Below are 23,141 nucleotides of genomic sequence, written 5' to 3'. Positions count from 1 at the left end.
TAATAAATTTTAAGGACCAGAGAGATAGCTCAGAGGCATAAGCACTTACCTGGAAAGCACAAAGACCTGAGTTTGATCCCCGGCCCCACATGCTGTTTGGTCTCAGCCCCGGATCCCCAAGCATATCAGCTCAGCCCTGGATGTGGGCACCCACCATGTGGCCTTGGAGCTGAGAGTGGTAGTGCACACCTATACTTGGGAGGTTGAGCCAAGAGGATCTCTACAAGTTCAACATCAGCCTGGGGGCTACAAAAGTGAGCACAAAGCCAGCCTGAACTGCATAGTGAGACCCTGTCTCAAAAAAGAAAAACTTAATTTTATAAAGTGGAGTAACAGTAGCTAAGTGTGTTGGTCAGCTTTTCGTTACTATTATCCTGTAACTAGAGCTAACTTAAAAAGAGGTAAGGTCATCTTTCATCTTATGGTATCCAAGCTCTTGGGCCCTGGATGGTTGCCCCAGTCCTCCTGAGCTGCAGTGAGGCCAACATTGATGGGACGGACAAGGCCAGAAAGCTGGTCACCTCGTGGCAGGAGGAAAGCAGAAAGAGAGGGATCCAGAGTCCCAATATCCCCTTCCAAGGATACCCTCAGTGACCTAAAACCCACCACCTCCACACCTGAGCCTTTGGGAGATCTTTATTCAAACCCTGGCCCTAAGGATAGTGTGTACATGTGCAAGCAGGCGTGTTTGTGTCTTGTAGGGGGTACTGGGAAATGAACATGGGTGTAACAGTTAAAGTGTCTCACCAGTTCCTGTGGCTTGGGAACTGACTAGGAAATGACAAAGCATACTTCTAGTATGTCCTGGTGGGTCATGGAAGAGCCTGAGGGACTGTATCCATCCCTGGCTCTTCCTCTCTGGTGCTGTTCCCTACTCTGCTTTCCAGGCATCATGAAGCAGGCAGCTGTGCTTCCCCATGCGCTTTGACCATGATGATTCTCCCTTGGAGCCAGCTGACTGTGAACTAAAGACTCAGAGACCTCTCCTTTAAGTTATTCACATGTATTTTGTCTAGCAACAACAAAGCTAACCAATTCGGAGGCCCTCATGTATGTATGGTCAGCACTCCACTGCTGAGCTATATCCTACACTTTTTACCCCCCTTTTATTTTGAGACAGGATCTCACTGCATTGCCCAGATTGGCCTCAAACTTGAGTTTCCTGTCTCAGCCTCCTTAATAGCTAGTATTTCAGGTGTGTACCACTGTGCCCAGCTGTTAATTTATTATTAAATAAAGAAAATCCAGGTGTGGTGATGCATACCTGCAATCTTAGTACTCCAGGAAGCTGAGGCAGGAGAAACACAAGTTCAGTTCCAGCCTGGGAAACTTAGCAAGGTCCTGGCTCAAAATTTTAAAAATGGACCATGGATATAGCTCAGTACAAAGGCCATGGGCTTAGTCTACAGTACCACAGAACAAAAAGAAAAGGAAAGAAGGAAGAAGAAAATGTTTTTATAAATTTAGTCTAGCTGGGCATGGTGCCACACCAGTAATTCAAGCATGCTGGGGAGTTGAGGCAGGAAGATCACAAGTTTGAGCACAGCCTGAGCTACTTAGAGGCTTAGTAAGATCCCGTCTCATAGTAAAAAATAAAAAACAATAACTGGGGATCTGGGCCAGTATGAAAACTCTGGGCTCATTCCTCAGTACCACAGGTGTCATGGTGCATGCCTATAGTCCCAGCACTTGAGAGGCTGAGTCAGGAGCATCACCAAGAGTTCAAGGCCAGCCTCAGCTTCATAATGAGTTTAAGGCCAGCCTGAAATCCATAGCAAGACTGTGTCTCACAGAGAGAGTGCATGAGAAAGAGAAGGAAACTGAGTGTAGCCCAGTTGTAAAGTCCACAGTAGCCTGCAGAAATGTCCCCAACCTTCATGCTCACCCACCACTCACCTATGGACTCACACAGAGCAGCTCCATCCTGTAGTCTCCATTCATGATAGGCGCCCATACAGCTGTGTCATTTTTTCTCTTTCATGGCTTTTGGGGATAGGGGCAGTATAGGAACTAAAGCAAGTGCTGTCCCGCTGAGCTACAAGCCCAGCCCCTCTACCTTGTGTGCTGCCCTCTTCTGTGTTCACGTGTATTTAGATACACAAACACCTTCCCTATGTATGCTTGCCTGCAGTATGTAGTACAGCAGGGTGCAGACCCAGTTTATAGCCTCAGAAAAACAGGATGGGTGGATAGGAGGCTGCACCACTCCTGCTTATCTAAGCACATCCTGCTGTTCATGCAATGTCACAGTCTCTTGCAGCTCACCTGCACCAAGCCAAGCAGGACTGTGTCTCTAGTCTGTCTCTGAATGGAGGCCTTGGAATGAGGGGACAGAGCATGTCACAGGGAGAAAGACTCTGCCTTACTCTGTGTGTGAATCCTCCAAGAACAGACTTTTTTGGTGGAACCAGGGATTTGCATCCACACCATTGTGCTTGCCAGGCAAGTGCTTATTCTACTGAGTCATCACCCCGGCCCCTCTCCAAGAACAGGAGACAATGACTGTTCCTTGTCTCTGAGGCCAGTAGGCAAGGGGAGGCTATCCGTGGATGCTTCTTGCTTTACAAATGTGTGTATAGGGGAAAACAATCTCTCTGGAAAATGTACCAACAAGATCTACTGACCGCTTGATATTTAATTCACCCCTTGTTAAGGATCTCTGATTTAGCCCAAGAGTTGGAGTTGTTGAGATTTTGTGATTTTCATTTCTTTGTATGAAAATGAACAATGTGGCAGCTATAGAAATGATTTATAGATGAGCCCAGATTTATTAATCACCTCTGAAAATATAAAGGAAATTAAAAACAAAGAGTCCGCTCTGGCAGAAGACTAAGTGGGTTGGTTGTCCTTACAGAAGACCTTGCCAAGGTCAGGGGGCCACAAACCAACCAATTTGGACCTCGATTCCTAATCTGGATTTTAATTTCATGTGCCTCGATTTTTCACACCATTTTCTCTCCAAGGTAAAATAATGACTATTTTAATTGGCTGCCACTTACAGAGAGACTCCACTAAGCATGATGGCGCTCGTGCATTTTTCCCTGGCATTCCGTGTGTGTTCCAGTCCTTATGATCAAGCTGGTGACGCCAGCTTTTACTGCATGCTGCGTGCCCTGACCAGTTGACTATAAATTAAATCCTCTTTTCCAGAAACCATTTTCCATTAGTGCTAATTTGTTTGCTTCTCATTTCCACTGATCATTAGAATCTCTGGTTGTGAGCACCAAATTGGAAATAATTTCTTTGACATTTCAAAAAATTTCCTCCCCTTCCTGCATGCCATTTGGCTGCAGCTAAAGAACATTATGGTTTGCAGAAGAACAGTTCACTCCAATTACAATTTAACTGACCGTTCGTGGCACTGAATCCCTGTCCTCAGTGTCCAAAGACGACACCACTGCTGACATTGTGATTTCCTGTCATAGCTGTAAAATGCCTCATAGATCTGGCGCTGGCCTTCTTGGACGGAGATTCCACCACTCCACACATGGCAGCTTTGGAAAGTTGGTAGCTTTATAGACCTACATATCACGGGCACTCAGACATAACCGTCTAAACAGGAGCTGGCTGGTCTTATTTACCCAGCAGGCATTTATCAAACAACTATTTGATGCCAGGCACTGGGGACACAGAGCTGGAGAAGAGCAACCCCTGCCCTTGGGGAACTTACGCTCTAATAAAGGGAAAGGTTAAGTTTTATGGCACAGAAAGAAAGAGGTAAGGTAGATGGGACCACAGGACTAAGAGCCCCTAGTAGTTTCAGGAAATTGACCAAAGGACAGAACTAGCTGGCCATTCAGATGGCAGAGCAGCCCTGGGAGGCGCAGAGGGCCCTGGAAAGCCCTGGAGAGTCTAGAAGTCAAAGTCTGTTGGATGGGAAATGGGATTAGTTTGTTAGTTTTGTGGTACTGAGGATTGAACCCAGGGCCTTTGCACTGGGTTACAGTCCTTTTCAATGTTTATTTATTTTTCTGAGACAATGTTTGGCTAAGTTGGTAAACTGTCCAAGCTGGGCTTGCAGCCTTTCTGCCTCAAGCTCCCAGAACGCTAGGACAACACATGTGTGCCACCAGCCACACTACAGGGCCATGTTTTACAAGGCCTTGGATGCCATACTGATTTAGATTTTATCCTATAGGCTACAGGGAGCTCATGGAGAAACTCAGAGATGGAAAAATGAAGAAATATAGAAGCCTAAGGGATAGTCTCAGAAAAACATTTTTTTTAACTAGGATTGGCAGGGATTGAGCAAGGGAGGAAGTGAAAGCCTGTAATCCCATTACTCTGGAGGCAGAGGCAGGAGAATCAAATATTTGAGTCCAGCATGGGCAACCTAGTGACTTAAACTATGTCTCAAAAAAATTAAAAAAAAAAAAAAAGATATCTCAGGGCAAATGCCCTGGGTTAATCCCTGGTACAAGGGGGAGAAAAGGAAAGAGGGAGGGAATGAGGAACAGGAAAGAAAAGAAAGGAAGGGGGAGGAGAAGGGAAAAGTGGGCTAGGGAATGTAGCTCAGGAATAGAGTTCTTGCCTAGCGCGGACAAGACCTTGAGTTTGATCCCCAGCATTATGAAAGAACAGAGAGAAAAGATTGCAAGGGGGAAGAGAGGGCTCTGTGTGATGATCCTGTGTTCTTTGTGAGGTAGGAAGCCAGCTTGTCCAGGCTTCCTGCTCCTGCTTGGCTCTTCCCTTTGTTCACCCTCCATAGCCACTCCGGCACTAGGTTCTGGTTCCACCTGTATGGCCTTTCTGCTTTTCTCCACCCCTGGAGTCCTCCACTTTTTTCGCCAAGGTTATACTAATGACTTCCAGACTGAGGTCTCACCTAGTCCTTTATACACCGCAGTCAAGGGATTTCTAAACCAAGTCTTTGTCCCTGAGAGCCCTTCAGCTTCTTCCCCTTCCCCTCTGGATAGAGCACAAGCCCTGCCTGGTAGGCCCTGCATTCTCTGTCCTCTGCCCATTCCCCTGCAAGAGTGGAAGTTTTAGCTGGGCTTGGTGGCACACTCCTATAATCCCAGGACTCAGGAAGATCCATACATTCAAGGCCAACCTGGGCTGCATAGCAAGATTCTGTCTCAAAAAATAAAAAAAAGTGGAGGTTTCTTTCCACTTCCGTCCACATGCTACACTCCAGCTACTATAAGCACTCTTGGCAATGAAAGAGCTGAGCTCTAGTGAAGGGTTTTTTTTATGTTAGGTAGTTTATCCCCCCTTGGGCACCTCTTTCCAGTAAGGGAATTGAAGCTCAAGGAGGTTAAGTCATTTGCCTGAGGTCCTAAGCTGGGAGGTGGAATCCAAGTCCTAGGTCCAGACCACTGTGCTGTGCTGTCCTCCACTTGCTGTTCTTTGTGCGTTAGACCAATGATGGAGAACCTTTCAGAGCTCTCAGTGGTAATGAAAGCTGGGGGGCCAGGTGATAATGAAAAATGGCTAGTAGAATAAGCACAAGCGCTAAGGATCTGAGTTCAGTCCCTAGTTCTGGAAAGAGAGAGAGAGAGAGAGAGAGAGAGAGAGAGAGAGAGAGAGAGAGCGAGCGAGCTTGGGACACAGCAGTGGACACATGCTTAAGAATCGCCACCGCTGCCTTATACTCTCCTCTACCTGGAGCATACTCTCCTCTGCCCACCTTTGGAGAGCTACAGATCACCTTCCAGCCTGGGATGTGGCTCCTCTGAAAGCTTCTGTGATAGCCAGCAACCTACCAGCACCAGGCTAGGTGTCCTCTCTCTCATCGCAGAGCACCCTATACTGTCCATTGCACTAACCATGCTGTTGGAACTGAAATCACATATTGAAAGAGAGCCTGAACTTGGTTCCCCTTGAGGGCAAACTCTGGGTCTTTCTCATGGTTATCCACACAGGTCTAGCATGAGACCTACTTGTCACTGCTTGGGGTGTTGCCTGCTTAATGGAATTGCTCATAGGTTGAAGGTAGAGCACAACAGTTCCAAGCAAGCAAAGGAACATGACACCCTCAGTGACCTGTGTGGGGCAGTTAGGTGGGTATCAGAGACACTGGCTAAAGAGATGCAAGTTAAGTAAAGGAGGCAGGGGCCCAGCTGCAGGATGTCTCAAAGAGGATGGCCAACAGGACACAGCAAAGCATGCAGACTTTTATAGGAGCTTTGCTGTAAACTGAAAATCAGACACCTGAAGCAGGATCTGATTTTTGAGGCTCTGTTTTGATTTTTGCTTTTTCTTTTACAGATTGCCAAAAATTGAGTAGACTAACAAAGAAAATGCCTAATGAGTGGTTGAAGATAAGAGGGTTGGGAGAATAATGGGTGGAACAAGGGCCCCAAGGAGACTGGGTGGATGGATGGATGGATGGATGGATGGATGGATGGATGGATGGGACAAAGGATGGATGAGATGGATACAGAGCTCTAGTAGAGGGAGAGAGAAAAAAAGGAGGATTTTTGTGAATAGAATAAAACAGGGAGAAGGAAGAAATATGAAGATGCTCTTGCCTAGTGACCTAATATTCTGAGAACAACTAGTTAGAGGAAGAGGTGGGGAGGGTAAGGAGCTTGGAACTGTAGATTTCCCAAGTGGCTAGTGGCTAGTTCAAGTTCAGCATATAGGTCTTCAGTATGAATGCTGGGTGGTTGGGAAGTGAAGCTTGGATCCTAGATTTTGTACCTCTCCCCTGTGTTCCAACAAAGCTTTTACTATATCCCCACAGATTGCTTTTCAGTATTCATTGGAACTCCCTGGCTGTTTGCCTGTCTCTGCTTCCCAGGATGTAAGCACCCTGAGGAGAGGGACTGTTTCTATTGTAACCAATGCCAACTCCATTGGCTGGCTCAGAATTGGCACCCAGGGCATCTATTTAATTAACTGTGAGTTCACAGAAATTAAAGTTTATTTTGAGCACAGTATGTCAGATATCAGTTTACTGGTGTCTGCTGTGAAGACAGAAATACTGACCTGAAGTTACCCAGCGGCCCCAGGACAAAGAGGCAGATGTGTATCCATGACGCTGAGTGGGACGGGGTGGCTGACAGTAGCGTGGAGGCAAGGGAGGACAGAGGCCTGGCCTCTGAAGAAGAAACATGGTTGAGAGCAGGAGTAGGGAATTCAGAGAAGGGTTTCTAGAGTGGAGGGAAGTGGGAAACCTCCTCCTGATCCCCACAGAAGGAGAGACATGGGCTGGGGTGGAGCTTGGTGCCAGATTTACTTGGGGGCAGAATTTAAATGGAACTATTTGAGCTGAGATAAAAATTCCTTATCCTAGGGGTAAAGAAAATCTCTGAAGAGTATGATGCAGAGAAATCTGTCTGGCTTTCATTGTTTTGAAGTCTTGCCTCAGTGTGGAATTAGGATGGGTCAGACTGAGGAGAGAGGCTAGTGCAGTAGCCCATAGGGATGAGGACCTAACCCAAAGCAGCAGCCCAGGAAGCTAAGCATCCTGGTCCAAGGGCAAGTTAGGAGTATGACCAACAGACCCTGGCAACAGTCCTGCAGATAAGGAGAGCAAGGGACTGCTCTAAGACTAAAGCACCTCTCAAATGACCAGGAAGATGGTGACCCACATGTGATCGTGGGGCAAGGAACAGGGAAGAGGAGGAGAAGCTCAGTACTGGGTTTGTGAACATGGAGAACCTGTAATGCACACTGTGAGCAGTCCACTGGCCACTGAAGCACAGGGATGCAGAGCCCAGGACAAGGCCCAGGCTAAGGGTATGGACTTGGGGACTGTCCACCTACAGAGGCACTAACAGTGAAGGGAGTGAGGGCACAGAGCAGGAGAAAACAGCCCTGTGGAGGGATTTGCACAGGTGCTCCAGGTGCAAAGCCAGGAGAGCACGGTTGCAAAAGGCAGTTGGGAAGGGACTCTGGGAGACAACCTGGGCTTTGTCCAGATGTTGTGGGAGATACTGGGAGCGCAGAAAACAGGAGGGTCAGTGCCTTGGGCTTAATGGAAAGAACCTAGACTTTGTGGAGTTACATGCAAATCTGAGTTCAAATATCATCTTTTTTTTTTTATTTTAGGGAAGGGTCTACAGTGTGTTCAGGATCTCACTACTAGCTTGGACTCATAGTGATCCGCCTGTTTACAACCTCCCAAGAGCTGAGGTTACAGGCATGTGCCACCACGCCCAGTCTCAATTGATGTCTCAGTGCGCCCCGGGGGCAGGGTCAGCACTGCAGGCCAGGGGATGAACCCCTGGCCCCTGCGCCTGCTTGCAGGTGCTTTAATCCACTGAGCGATTTGGCCAGCCCTCATCTTCATTAATAAGCAAAATTTTTCAAACCATAGTCTCTTCCTCTGAAAATTGTGGACAGCAACTACAGTATCTCTTAAAGAGAATTACATTAAATAAGGCTAGGGATATAGTTCAGCCAAGGCTATGAGTTAGATCCCCAGCCCTGAAAAAAAAAAAAAAAAAAAAAAAAAGGGTAAGATGAAAGAGGATCAAGCCAAGCACTGAGAGTGCACACCTGTAATCCCTGTACTCTGGGGGGTTGAGGCAGGAGGGTTACAAGTTCAAGCTCAGTCTTGACGAGATCCTGTCTCCTAATAAATAAAAAATGGGTTGGGGTAGTAGCTAGGTATGAAGGCCCTGAGTTCTATCTCTAGTATGAAAAAAAATTGGAAAAACTAAAAATTTACCAGGTAGGCATGGTGGCACATGCCTATAATCCCAAAACACAAGAGGTTGAGTCAGGAGGATTGCTGTGAGTTTGAGGCCAGCCTGGGCTACACAGTGAGAGATCCTGTGTAAAATAAATAAATTAATTAAATCAAACCTATTTTAGTTTTTTTGAGATGTGTGTCTGGCTGTGTAGTTTAGGCCAGTTTTGAGTGCCTGTGGTGCCCAAGCTGACCTCAAATATGTAGTGAATCTCCTGCTTCACCTTTCCAACTCCTGAGATTATAGGTATGTGTCATTAGGCTGGAGCTAAAAAATAATTTTATACACATATATTATGGTGTGGAGCTAGCTCTTTTAATATAAAAGCAAACTTTCTTTCCATTTACCAAGAAAAAAACACATTTTCCCCTTTTCAATTTCTTTCTTTGTTTCTTTTTTTTTCCTGAGACAGGTGTCTCACTATGTAGCACACGCTAGCCTCACGCGCTAGCCTCAAACCTGAGGCCATGTTCCTGCCTGAGTCTCTCAAGTGCTGGAATTTTCAATTTCTTTCTTTGTTTCTTTTTTTTTCCTGAGACAGGCGTCTCACTATGTAGCACACGCTAGCCTCAAACCTGAGGCCATGTTCCTGCCTGAGTCTCTCAAGTGCTGGAATTACAGGGGTGCGCCACCACACCCACTCCTTTTTTATTTTCCCCCCTTTCATTTTGTTTTTTTATTTTATTTTATTTATGTGTGTGTGTGGCGCCAGCTCAGCCCACCAGGGTGCGGGGCTGGCTGGCATGTGGTGCTGGGGGATTGAACTGCGGTCCCTGTGCTTTGCTAAGCTTGTTCTAAGTAGGTGCTTTAGACCACTGAGCCATCTCACCAGCCTAATGGCAGAATCCAACCACAGCAACCTGAGCCTGACTGCTTTGTTGAAGCAGCCACTTAAAGAACTGAGCTAAGGGGCAGTCCCCCCCTTTCATTTTGATAGTCAAAAAATATAAATATAGAATTTATCCCAGCAATAGACCCAAATTAGCATATTTCTCTCCAGTTTTTTTTTTTTTTTTTTTTTTTTTTTTTTCTTCCCACTGTTTTCTTCTTTGTAATTCTTTTAAGATTTTGTGCTGGGCATGGTGGCACACATCTGTAAGCCCAGCACACAGGAGCTTGCGGCAGGAGGAGTTGCTGGAAGTTTGAGACCATCTGGGCTACAAAGTGAGTGTAAAGCCAGCCTGAACTGCACAGAGAGAACCTGTCTCAAAAAAAAAAAAAAAAAAAAAGTTTCAGTGGTGTGAGGTTTTTTTTGTTTGTGGTATTGGGGATCCAACTCAGTGCAAACCTCCTGCCACTGAGCTACACCTCCATCCCCATTGTCTTTTCAGCCTTCGCCAAATCTCATACTGAGGTGAAGTTGAGATAAAAATAAATAGTAATTGCCTGGAGACTCTCGATTAAACATGGCTGCTGCCCTTTATCTCCCCCAGCTTCCACAAACCTTAGCGGCATAACACTAAACAAAAAGTCACAAAAGTTCAGGGGAAGAGGCGACAGCGCGTGGGAGAATTCAACAAATATTTGGCAGGTGGGGGGAGCTAACTGGCTCCAGGCTGACGAAACTGCAAACTCAGTCGCAGCAAGGGGAGATTAGCTACGGGAAGGAGGCAGTCACCCGCCATAACCTCCGGGAGAAGGTAAATCGGAGAAAGCAAACTCGAAGGTGTGGAGCTGAGCCGGGATCTGAACCGGAGCTGGGCACCAAGCACGCTGCCTCCACTCCACAGCCCCACCCTCAGCAGGGGAGCAACACTCCAGACCCTTAGCTGCACCCGAAGAAGGACACTGGGCCCTGGAGGCCTCCATCCTTATGGGCCTCGGGCACAGCTGGAAGGGCAGGGATGATCTACGGAGTGGGAAACTGGGGTACAGGAAACGCAGCAGTGCAGAATCCTGCCCCTTCCCCCCTCCCAGGGCATCAACAGCCGGTGTTCTCACCCTCTCTCCCTGGAGCGCCCTAGCGACTGTAAAGAGAAAAATAACCTCCACTGACTGACATTTATAAATTCTCCAGTGAAAAGGCTAGTCATTTATCGATAACTTTCCAACAACTGAAGAACACGGCAGCTAATTTTAAAAAGTCCATGCTTAGGCAGACGCAGGGGCTGGGGTTTGATCCCCGGGCCTGCTGTGCTGGCCCCGCCCCAGGGCACGCTGAGACAGTGATTGAGACAGGGCGTGGTGGCGGGAACCTGTAATCCCGGCACTTGGGAGGCTGTAAACAGGAGCATCACTACGAGTCTGATCTAGTAGTGAGACCCCGAACACCCTGTACGCCCTGTCCTAAATACAAAAAATAGAAAGCCCAGCCAGGACCTAGTACAGTAAATAAAAAACATCTGTACCAAGGTATGCCATCTTTTTTTTTTTTTTTTTTTTTTTTTGAGACAGGGTCTCACTTTATAGCCCAGGATGGCCTTGAACTCATAGCTATCGTTCTGCCTCAGCCACCTAAGTGTTGGGAGTACAGGTATAAGCCACCATGTTTACCATCATACACTTTTAGAAAAGCTTTCAAAGGCATAGAAATCAAGATCATATTCGACCTCTCATCAGCAACAGCAATTGGTAGGCAACTTCATTTCTAACACCGAGTCACTCACCCAGTCTTTTTTTTTTTTTTTTTTTTAATTTTATTTTATTTTTTTAATTAATTTATTTATTTATTTGTGTGTGTGTGTGGCCAGCTCAGTCCACCAGGGGGCGGACTGGCTGGCATGTGGTGCTGGGGGATCGAACCGTGGTCCCTGTGCTTTGTCAAGCTTGTTCCAAGTAGGTACCTTAGACCACTGAGCCATCTCACCAGCCCACTCACCCAGTCTTTCCTCAACACAAGGTCAAAAATATTTCCAGGTCCAAGGAGATAGCTCACCGGCATAAGTGCCTGCCTCACAATCAATCAAAAGGTCCTGAGTTTGATTTCTAATACAAAAAAAAAAGATTTCCAGACTTTCTGGGATGTACACTCACATACTAAAGAATGTGGTTTGGAGCTGGTGAGATGGCTCAGTGGTCTAAAGCACCTACTTAGAACAAGCTAAGCTAAGCAAACCACAGGGACCGCAGTTCAATCCCCCAGCACCACATGCCAGCCCGCCCTGCCCCCTGGTGGGCTAAGCTGGCCACAGACACACACACACACACACACACACACACACACACAATAAATAAATAAATAAATAAATATTTAAAAAAAAGAATGTGGTTTAACAAAACAAAGGAACAAAGCAAAAGGGAAGATGTAGGATCAGCACAGAATAATAGTGTCTTAGTTACTCTTCTCTCGTTGCTGGGACAAATATCCAACACTCAAAATGAAGGAAGGATGGGGCTGGTGAGATGGCTCAGTGGTCTAAAGCGCCTACTTAGAACAAGCTTAGCAAAGCACAGGGACCGCGGTTCAATCCTCCAGCACCACCTGCCAGCCAGCCCCGCCCCCTGGTGGGCTGAGCTGGCCACACACACACACACACACATAAATAAATAAATAAAATTAAAAAAAAAAACAAAATGAAGGAAGGAAAGGTTTATTTAGCTCACAGTTACTGGAGGTTTCACTGGAGGTTTCAGTCCATACTCAGCTGGGTCCAATGCAGAGCAGCACAGAGCAGAAAGCAACCTTTCATGGCGGCGGCAAAGAGCAAGAGCACAAGGGAGAGGTAGCAGCAGCTCAAGCAGCTAGCTTCTCTTCCCACCTTACATTGTAATGCAAATTACCTGCCCCAAGGTAGGGGAAATACTCACACCTAGGGGTACTTCCCAGTATTTACCCACCTATGGGTAATCCCAGCAGTACTAAAACCCATAATCCCAGCCTTGGATCACACGTAATCCCAGTGGATCATGAGTTAATGCAAACTCTAGAAGTCCTCACCCCATGACTGCATGAGGCTTTGGGGGAACAACTAGACACAAACCATAACAAATAGCTAAAGGAAACCTTAGGCACTTGTCCCAGGTTTAGTGAGAAGTGACCAGCAGCTAAAGGAGGAAAAAAAAAACCACAGTCTGTACAACTCAGGTCTCCAGGGAAGAGATGGAAATGGTCAGTTAAGTGCTGAACTTTAGAAAAATATCTGCTATACATTTGGTATATCTGGTGCATGGGAGCCAGTAACTAGGTACTTAGAACTACATGAAAAGAAAATGTGATGCAAAATTCCAGGTAAAACCAAGTGCTAAGAAAAAAATAGTCATGGTTCACTGAGGGAAGAGTTTACTTGGTCAATAATGTAAATACTATGGATTTAACTGTTAATTTATAGGAAACTACATTGTTAGGCTAAAAGAGGAAGTGAGAGAGTCTACAAGAGAACTAAGTCCTTAACTGCCATAATAAATATTGTATAGAGCTGATAGAGGAGCCGGGGAGATAGCTCAGTAGAATAAGCGCTTGTCTGGCAAGCGCAAGGGCATGAGTTCAATCCCCCGTTCCACCAATAAATAAATAAATAAATAAATAAATAAATAAATAAATAAAGCTGTTAGATTCCTGGGCTGCCACAGACTGGGTGGCTTAAGCAGTAGAAACTGATTTGGTCCTGTCCGGAGGCTGGAAGACTGATGTTGGATATTGCAGGGATGGTTGCCTCTGCACCACCTCATCGCTGTGTCATCACCTGTCTTCCCTCAGTGTGTGTCTGAGTCCTAAGAGCATCTCAGAAGGACACCAAGTGTATCAGATAAGGGCCCACCCTAATGACTTCATTTTACCTTCACTGTCTCTTTAAAGACCCTTTCTCCAGATACGGTCCCATTCTGAGGTACTGAAGAGTTCCCACTTCAACACATGGACTTGGAAAGACCCAGTTCAGCCAGTAGCAAGTAGAATACACTCTTTATTTGGAAATAGAGAAGACATAGCCAGGAGGACTGACTGTGGCTGCCTCAGTGCAGGGCCTGGGGAGTGGTAGGATAAGACAGGTACTATTTCATCTTTCACTAAACAGCAAGGCACAGAGCTGAGTCTTGAACCCAGTCTGATTCCAGAGCTTGGGCTCCTCCACTGGCACCCAGCACAGAGCCACCTGATGGGGCACTGCGCTGGCACTTGTGCCCTCTCACTGTGACCTTAAAAGCTGCTACTTTGAGGTGGGTTTTTTGTTGTTGTTGTTGTCATTTTTTTTCCCCTAGTTTCAAAATAGGAGAAGATAGGGGCCGGGGAGATAGCTCAGTAGAATAAGTGCTTGCCTGGCAAGTGCAAGGGCCTGAGTCCAATCCCCGGTTCCGCAAACAAAAAAAGAAAGAAAGATTCAAGAATCCTGGCGAAAAGGCTTAGTAAGAGCATCCTGCTTAGTGCTTCCTGCCTTGGTGTCCTGGAACTCTGGGTGCATATCTGCTTCTACTTTGAGTTTTGATTGCCGTCCATCCTGATAAGGCTCGTGCTGGCATCTCCGCCCTTCTCTCTGGGTCTAGGACAGCCCCTCACTTGTTTTCTTGAGGCAGCATGGCTGCTGGAGGTGGACACAGCCTCATAAAGTTATTCTCAGCTCTAGGACCAGCGCGGCATTCACAGTGATTGATGGCTGCCTCTCGTGCCGGGCTTTGGTCATTCTTGTGTTTAGGTTCGTGCACATCTGTGCACCCCATTCTTGAGGCTGCCAGGATCTCGGGGTTGCTTTCCCTCCCAGGATCGCACAGCCAGTGACCTCTGAGGCCGTGGAGGTTGCTGTGTATGTGTGTCTGTCTCTGTGTGCCTCACATTATTGCTTCCTAATAAAATTCTGATAGCTGAGCCCCATCAATATCTCAAATACATGTGAGGAAACGTTAATTTAGAATCAATTTTAGGATGTTTCAGACTGTAAAGTCCTTTTAACTAGATCTCTGGCGAGGATGTAGAAGCACTTTATGGGACTGTAAATTTCATGTTGAACAGTCTTTGTGAAATACACATCTCCCTTCTCCCAAGCTGTTCTCTCCGTATCAATCATGGCCCTGCAAGTAATGTTTCACAAATATTCTGTAAATCACAGAAAACCCCATGATAATGTGAAATATGACTTTCACTTGTCTGTTAGACAAAAGAATCGCACATGCCTCTCTCCCATCAGCACTAACATTTGTTATGGATAATAACACTTTCAATCACAACTATTTTTGGAAAACGGGTTTATTTTAAACCTTCCCTCCCCCACTGAAAACACTCTCCCAAGGACACAGACTCCTACAAACCACAGCCCATTAATCCAACTATGGAATAGGAACTTTTTTCTTACCACCAACTTTTTAAAAAAGTTGTCTTGAGGAATTAGTGTAAAACCCCAGGTTCAAGGTTAGGGAGCACTTTCCCTTATCATGTTTGCATTAGAGAAGGCTAGATCTTCAGGGACCCCAAGTCTCTGAGCCCATGTAAAGCCAGCTGGGAGAGAGGCCAGCTTCTTCACAAGCACCCTCATGCTCAGCTTGATACTGTGGTCCTTCCATTGCTGGCTTCACCAGGAAACCCTTTAACTCTTAAAGACCAGACATTTGATCAGGTGCATTGCCCTTCTCTGGAGAGGCTGAGGCAAGAGGCTTGATTACAAGTTCAAGCCAGCCTGGAATACATGGTGAGGCCCTGTCACAATACAACAAAATATGTATTAAAAAGAGCAGTCAGGGCCAAATACGATGGTACATGCCTCTAATCCCCTCACTCTGGTTGCTGAGGCAGGAGGATTAGCGCAAATTTGAGGCCAGCCTGGGCTACAAAGTGAGTTCAAGGCCAGCCTGAATTGCATAGTGAAACCTTGTCTCAAAAAGACAAAAAACAAAAGAGCTGGACATGGTGGTGCATGTCTATAAACCCAGCACTCTGGAGGTTTAGGCAGGATTATTGTGAGTTCAAAGCCAGCATGGACTGCAGAGTGCATTCAAGGCCCACCTGAACTACATAGGGAGACGCTGTCTCATTTAAAAAACAAAAACAAACAAACAAACAAAAAAAACCAGACACTTATTCCCTTGCTATTCTTTTTGGCTTGAGGGGTGGAATCCAGGCCACACATGCTAGGCAAGCACTCTACCACTGAGCTACATCCCCAGTCTTTTCTTTTGAGCCAGGCCCTCACTAAGTTGCACAGGTTGTCCTCGAACTTGCAGGCTCCTGGCTCAGCCTCCCGAGTAGCTGGGATGACAGGTATGTGCCGCCACACGCACTACCTTGCTGTCCTCCATTCTATCCTAACCCACTGAGCCTCCCTAGAGTGAGTTTCTGTGTGACTGTCCCAGCAAATCAGCAGAAAAGCGAAAGCCACCAGAGTGTAGATTTTCAGGGTTCTAAGTAGCTGTTAACCTGTCTATTTTCCCTTCCTCTTCAGCCACACCCAGGACTCACTGATCATGACTTCTATAAAGGAGCAGGCAGCAATCAGCAGGCTTTTAAGTTTCTTACAAGAGTGGGACAATGCTGAGAAAGTCGCAAGGAGTCACATCCTTAACAATTTCATTGAAACCAACCAAGGCAAGACTGGCCCTGAGCTGGAGCAGGAGTTTTCCCAGGGAGCCAGCTTATTCCTCGCTCGCTTGACTACCTGCCTTAGGATCACGTATCCTTTGCTGAACAGAAAACAAAGTTGTTGAGGGAGTTTTTCTCCCGATTCTCTCCAATTTTATTGTATTGTATTTTATTTATTTATTATTATTTGGGGGGGATTGAACTCAGACCTTTGTACTTTCCAGGGAAGCACTTATTCTACTGAGCCATCTCTCCAGCCCCAAAATTTTATTTATTTTTTAAGGCAGGGTCTCACTATGTATCCCAGGCTGGCCTTCAACTTGAAGTGATCCTTCTGCTTTGGCCTCTGAGTGCTGGAATTCTAGGCACGCACCACCACACCTGCCTCTAATATTTTAGAACAGGACATCTAGTGATAAAAATATGCCAAAAGTCAAAAACTCTTTGACTTCCTGTTATTCTTCCCCTCCATCCTTCTTTCTGTACTCCCATGAAAGCTAAAGTTGCTATTCCTTTTGTCTAGCACTAATTTGTATTCTGCCCTTGAACTGTCTGTAGAAGCTGTATTTTTCCTTTCTTATAGCTTTCTCCTTCACTTCACTACCAGCTTTTTCCATCAGCAAATATGCAGAAATCTCTTCCACCTTAAAACATAAAATTAAATCCCAGACTCACAGCTGAGTTGCAGCTCCTGCCCATCCTGATGCCACTTGCTGAAAAGGTTCCTAGTGCTCCCTGGCTCCACCTTGCCTCCCCTGCTTGCTCTCCTGCCCTCTGCCTTCTGGTTTCTGTGGCCCCCACTCCTCTGGGGCAGGCCTCACCTAGGTTACCAATGGTTTTCTCCTCACATGACTACATCTTCATTCCTTAGTCGTGACCTCTCAGTGCCATTTGTCACATTCCCATCTAGCCAGTGCTCTAGTTCTCCTTTCTTCCTGTCCACTATGTCTCTTCCTTAGCCTTCTCTTAAATGTTGGTGATCCTTGAGACCCACATCCTCCTCTCTGCCCCTCATTCTCCGTAAGTAGTTAAACCCCACGTCAGGACACCTACACCACACTGGTTGGAGGAGTCTCCAAATTTCCTTCCAGAATCTGAGTTCCATATCTGAGATACGATCAAAATGTACAGTGAGGCCAGGCATGGTCTCACCCCTGTAATCCCGGCACTCTGGAGGCTGAGGCAGGAGGCTTGTTGTGAGTTTGAGACCAGCCTGGGCTACAATGTAAACTCAAGGTTTGCCTGAACTGCACAACAAGACCTTGTCTCAAAAAAAAAAAGAAAAAAGAAAGTAAATTTAAAAAAATCCCCATTAGAAAAGAAAACCACAAATAAAAAAAAAAAAAAACAAAAAAAAAAAACAATGAACATTTTAGTATTTTTAAATTATTTTTAAATTAAGTCTATTGGTACATTTTAGGTTTGTATAATGATCACATTCATCATAAGAAATTTGTACTTGCACATGATATGTAATGATTCTTTTACTATTTTTTAATTATTACAATAAAAACACATTGCCATTCATCTCCCTCAAGACACTCCCCCGGCTTTGCACACACTCATCCCATTGTTCTTGCCACTTTCTTTTCTTTTCTTTTTCCTTTTTTTTTTTTTTTTTTTTTGCAGAAGTGGGGATTGAACTCAGGCCCTTGGGCTTGCCTGGCAGGCGCTTATTCTACCGAGCCATCTCCCCGGCCCCTGTTCTTGCCACTTTGAAGCAGTTCTGGAAGTCCTTCTTCATGAGTGTCTTTCAGATGTGATCAGCAGAAAGGTGAATGCCACTGCCCAGGGGCATCCACTGGGGAGGCGGGCTGAGGGGAACACTACGGCGAGTCCTCATCCACAGTATGGAAACAGCCACAACCACACGCTGCCGCAGGGTGGCGCTCGCATTTCCAACTCTGGGAAACTAGGTGAACATAAGGAAAAAACAAAGAGGGTGTAGCTGAGGTTGGTGTGGGACATGCTGAGTGTGCGGTGGTTGGGTTCAGGTTCCCTGGAGACAGACGGGGCTGAATGCGCGCGCACGTGGCCGCCACTGAGGTAACACTTTGAACTGGGGAGAAATGAGGGCATTCTTGTTCTATGTTCTATGGCGCTTCGTGGATTCAGCTCAGACCCTTCGTATTTCCTGCTGCCTGAGTCCTATTCTGCTCTGTAAGCCCCTCCCCAGATGATACTCCCCCAGATGATACTCTTACTCCTTCATTCGGGCTTTTTTTTTTTTTTTTGCGGAACCAGGGATTGAACTCAGGCCCTTGTGCTCGCCAGGGAAGCGCTTATTCTACGGAGCCATCTCCCTGCCTCCCCTCCCTTTTTATGTAGTTGGTACAGGGACTAGAGGGTCTCACTACGCAGACCGGACTCATAGTGAGCCTTCTGTCTTCAGCCTCCCAAGCACTGGGATTACAGGCACACACCACTACTCCACCACTCTGTCTCATTCGCTGTCTCAGGCCACCCCGGGAGCGGGGGCCATCACAGCATGCTGGGGATCGAACCCCAGGGGAATAAAACCCTGGAATTGAGACCCAGTCCCTGCGCCTGTGTAAGCAGGCGCTTTAGTCCACTGAGCTGTTTGGCCCACCCGAGGCTTTTTGTTTTTAAACAGAAACTTGCCAAATTACCCAGGCTGGACTCTAACTTGTGATCCTTCTGCCTCAGCCTCCCAGAATGTTGGGACTACAAGTATTCTCACCACACCTAGCCAGCAGGCCTCAGTTTAAACACTGCCTCTTCAAGAAGCTCACTTCTAAAAAACAACAACACCTCACTTCTTTTCCTCGTCCTGTTAGGCTGGGCTTCATGTTCTCGCCACTTCAAGTGCTGGTCCCAGAGCCTAACATTCAGTGGGCACTGAGCCAGGCTCTTCGTACTCAGTTGAACATTTAGTTTCTACACCTAAAATTCCTCATTATTCCCTAACTTCGTGACCCTCTCCTACAACAGAAAAAAAAAAAAAATAGACCAGTGAAAGTAATAGCATGGTTGGGGTTTTTTTGGTTGTTTTGTTTTGTTTTGTTTTGTTGTTGTTTGGTTTGGTTTGGTTTTGGTTTGGGAGGAGGGTATACTGAGCTTGAACCAGAGCCTTTTCACTTACCTACATTCCCAGCCCTTGTGTTTTTGGTTTTTTGTTTGTTTGTTTGTTTGTTTGTTTTGTTTTTCCTTAGACAGAGTCTCACTAAGTCACTAGTTACCCAGGCGAGGCTCCATCTTCCAATCCTACCTCAGCCTCCCAGAGTTGTGAGTTCACTACCATTCCCAGATGATAATGTTTTGAATTAGAGATTCTACTTCTGCTTTCCAGCCTTTCAGGTATGGTCCATTTTAGAAGAAAATAAATCCAAATGGCATCATTATCTCTTGCAAAGCTATCACATCAGCCTGAACCCTTTGGTCAGTCTTCCCGAATAGATCAGTACTTAAAGGTTTGTATATTGTAACAACACTATTAATTGCCACTTATTGAGTCTTTTTATGTCCTGCTACTGATTTCTGTACCGTACAAATATCTCATCTGAGCTTCCCACTCAGCCTAATAGGTGGTTACTGTTAACCCATTTTACAGCCATGGAAATTGAGCCTTGGAAAGGTTGAGTAATTACTAGTAAATAACAGAGATGAGCCTTAAAATGGGTCTGCTGGCCCAAAGCACGTGCCCTGCGCTGCAGTGGGTGGTGCGGAAGCACAGCTCCCCCTGCAACCGCCCGGGGGTTGGACAGGTCATCTCACAGGAGGGAAGTCCGCTTAAGCTGTTAGGCTTCTGGGATCCAGTCTCATTCCCATCTGTAGCCTTTGGCTGCCTCGAGTCACTCACAGAGTAAATGCAAATACTATCAGCGTCCACTGGAGGGCTGTAGTGAGCAAACCAGCGCTGGCCCACAGTAAATGCTGGTTCCTGTTAGCTTCTAATGGTGCTGTGGCAACTTTCTAGAGCTAATTACTGGAAATGACAGACCAGAAATATGTGCAGCGTGTGGCTCTGCAAACAAGAGTAGCCTAGGACAAAGAAAAAGGAGGTGACAAACGTTAGTCGACCCCGGGGCCAAGGAGATAGCTCAGTGGCATAAGTTCCTATCTGGCAAGCACAAGGTCCTGAGTTGAATCCCTGGTACCGCAAAGCAGAAAAAATAAATAAATAAATAAATAAATAAAATAAAAAAGGCCGACCTGGTCAGTAACTGAAGGAAAGAAGAAAATCCACTGAGGCAGGTGGATGGGCAGCTTTGGGGCCACAGGGTAGCGACAGTGTAGGAATAGAGAGACTACTCTGTGGGGCTGAGTGCCTGACCCTTCACCAGGGCAGCAACAGGCAGGGGAGCCTGGCCCTTGAGCAAACCCTGCTTTTGCAGCAAAGAGCCTTTCCTAATGAGCCAATCTGTCTCCCCTTCTATTGGCATCCTGGGACCCAGGGTGCAGCAGAGATAATTTGCCTCACACCCCCACCCTCCCCCAACAAAGCACCATTACCTCCACCCCATTACATTCGCTTTTATCAGTCTCGGAAGCTCTCAGTCACCCTCCATGAGCTGCAATAATTTCAGCTAATTTCTTAAGTGTTCTAAGAGCTTGTGATGTGTTATGAGCCTAGTAATTGTTGACTGGTTCCCTTTCTGTTGTGGCTTGATTTCATACCTTGTATCTGAGCTGATGCGTGCTCTGGGTGCTTTATTACAATGAGGCTTTTTGCAAAGGCTCACATTAAAAAATAACATTAAATACTGAGGTTGTTTTACATCAGGGTTTAATTTTTCCACCATCTCCTGTTGTTCTTGTAAGGAAGCCATGCAATTCTTCATAAGAATAGTGACCTCCACTGTAAAACTTGGAGCAAGTATGAAATTGAGAATTAACGATGAAGCTAATTCTTTTTAGAAAAGTCTAGGATTAGCAAACTAAGCTGAGACCCAGGGATACAATGACAATGCCCTAAAGGTTTGGGAAACGGGATCCCAGCTTTCTTCTGCACCTTTGATGGTTCAAGCCTCCTAGTTCTAGGGAGACTTCCTGGAGAACAGGGAATGAGCCAGCACCCCTATTGCCCCTACCTCTGTGCTGCCCCTTGCCCTGCAGCCAGGGACTCCTCCTTGGGTAAAATGTATGGTCCAGCTGCCTGGTCACCCTGGTTTTGCATGAAGACCACCCTGAAATGTATTCTTTAACATGCTGAAAGCTATATGACTGGCTCAGGATTAGAAAAGCTCCTGAGATCCATTGGCATCTTCTTGACAGCTGTGAACAGGTGAGTTCCACACAAATTCTGCAGTCAAATCCTGTTCCCCTAACCTCCACTCAGATTCTGGGGTCTCCATGGCAAGTGAGACTCATGATGTTGGCATTCACACTGCACAGGACCCTGGCTGGTGGGTATCAGCAGGACCCACCTCACTTGTTCCTCCTCTCTTTACCTCTTTACTCTCCTTGGCTCTTTTCCTCAGTTGTGGATGATGGAGAAGCAGCTCAGACTGCAGTCATACAAGTCAAGGGCTTGTATGGACAGGCTCTTTCACTTAAAGCCAAAAAAATAGAAATACGTATTTCAGGCCTGACTAGATCCAGGAGCCCAAACGGGGTTGTTAATTCTCATTCTCCTTCTTTCCTCTTTTTCTGCTTCTCAGTTTTTTACCTCTGTACTCAACTCAGAGGCCAATGTGTTCTGGGATCCCTTCGTGCTCCAGATACACTCTTTACACTATAGCCACGCTGACTGCTGACCTGTCTTTCCCAGGGATCCCAAAAACATCCTGACTTGCATCTTGCCCTCTGAATAACTACTACAAAGACAACAATATGCAATGTCTTAATTATTGTAACTGTCCTACTAACCTGTTTTGAAACTGTCTCATTGCTACTTTTTTCTCAATAAAATTAATATTTTAAAAAATCCTGACTTTCAAGGCTCATCAGACCCACTTAGGTCACACATTTGGCAACAAGTCAAACTTCACAGGAAGGATAACACACCATCACTTGCTTACCCCACCAGAATCACAGGCCCTTGAGTGGAGGAAGCAATGATGCCACAAGGGACATTGAGTGCCATCAAAAGCAGGGGACAGAGACTGGAAAGCCAAAAGAAAGGAATGTTCATTGTTTTTAACTCCAGTATTTTCCACTAGAAAGAATTTCCAGGGGTCTGGTGAGATAGCTCAGTGCTCTAAAGCACCTTGCTTAGGCAAGCTCAGGCAAGCTTACGCAAGCACAGGGATGGCATTCGATTCCTGGCACCACATGCCGCACCAGCCCCGCCCCCAGGGAAGGCTGAGCCAGCCACAAAAAAGAAGAATTGCTTGTATTATATCACATTATTGTATCACATTATTTATAGAGATTTCCTGGATAAGCAGCAAAGTATGTGAAGAAAGGAACTTGGGATGCCTTAAAAGTATTTGTGTGAAGACATTTGATGTGTTTTATTCCTGTTCTTCCCCACCCCACCCTGCCCCGACAGCAATCGGTACCTGATCGAATTTCTTGAGGTTGGAGGTGTCCTGACACTCCTGGAAATACTTGGGTTAGAAAAGGTTAAGGAAGAGGACAAGAAAGAGGCCATCAAGCTTCTGCAGGTTGTTGCAAGCTCTGGCAGGAAGTACAAGGAGCTCATCTGTGAAAGTTATGGTAGGTAGTGGGCGTGAGAGTCCATGTCTGTGGGGGCCTGGGGAGATTGGAGGTCGCACCCACCACTGAAGGGAATAAAAACCATGTAGAACTGGTTGTGCAGGAGGCATTTTGTACAGCGGACTCAGTTAGCTTCTCTCCCCATCACTGCTGGAAAGCCAGATTTATCATTTCCCTGATTATTTGTTCAACTTTCAATGATGGTTTGAGAAATACTTCCCCATTTTAAATACTTCCTCTTTCACACATCCGTTCAGCAGTTAACTCTTGCTTAAAATCCTGTGTGAAACTGAGTTGTGACTAACTCTAGAAATAAAAGTATCAAATACCTACTGTGTGCTAGGTATATATAAAGGTGCTAAGGGTACAAAGATGAATAAAATATAACCCGTATCCTCAAAAAGCTTACAGTCTGGTGAGAAAGATGACGACCAGGA

At 46.1% G+C, this 23,141-nt stretch overlaps 1 protein-coding gene across 3 annotated transcripts in view; it reads left to right on the top strand.

The window, feature by feature from the left end:
- Nucleotides 1–23,141, top strand: part of CUNH1orf228 (chromosome unknown C1orf228 homolog) — a 56,390-nt gene that overhangs the window by 5,449 nt on the left and 27,800 nt on the right. For all 3 annotated transcript variants that reach the window (XM_023724258.1, XM_004639206.2, XM_023724259.1), the window contains exons 2-4: nt 15,947–16,174; nt 21,260–21,328; nt 22,538–22,704. In XM_023724258.1, the coding sequence (XP_023580026.1) occupies nt 15,969–16,174; nt 21,260–21,328; nt 22,538–22,704 (442 nt within the window). In that variant the 5' untranslated portion in view covers nt 15,947–15,968. The remainder of the gene's footprint in view (nt 1–15,946; nt 16,175–21,259; nt 21,329–22,537; nt 22,705–23,141) is intronic.

The sequence above is a fragment of the Octodon degus genome, unplaced genomic scaffold (assembly GCF_000260255.1).
Source record: "Octodon degus isolate 3935 unplaced genomic scaffold, OctDeg1.0 scaffold00107, whole genome shotgun sequence".
NCBI lineage: Eukaryota > Metazoa > Chordata > Mammalia > Rodentia > Octodontidae > Octodon > Octodon degus.
The sequence above is the reverse complement of the archived record's forward strand: the minus strand, read 5'-3'. Positions and strand labels throughout refer to the sequence as shown.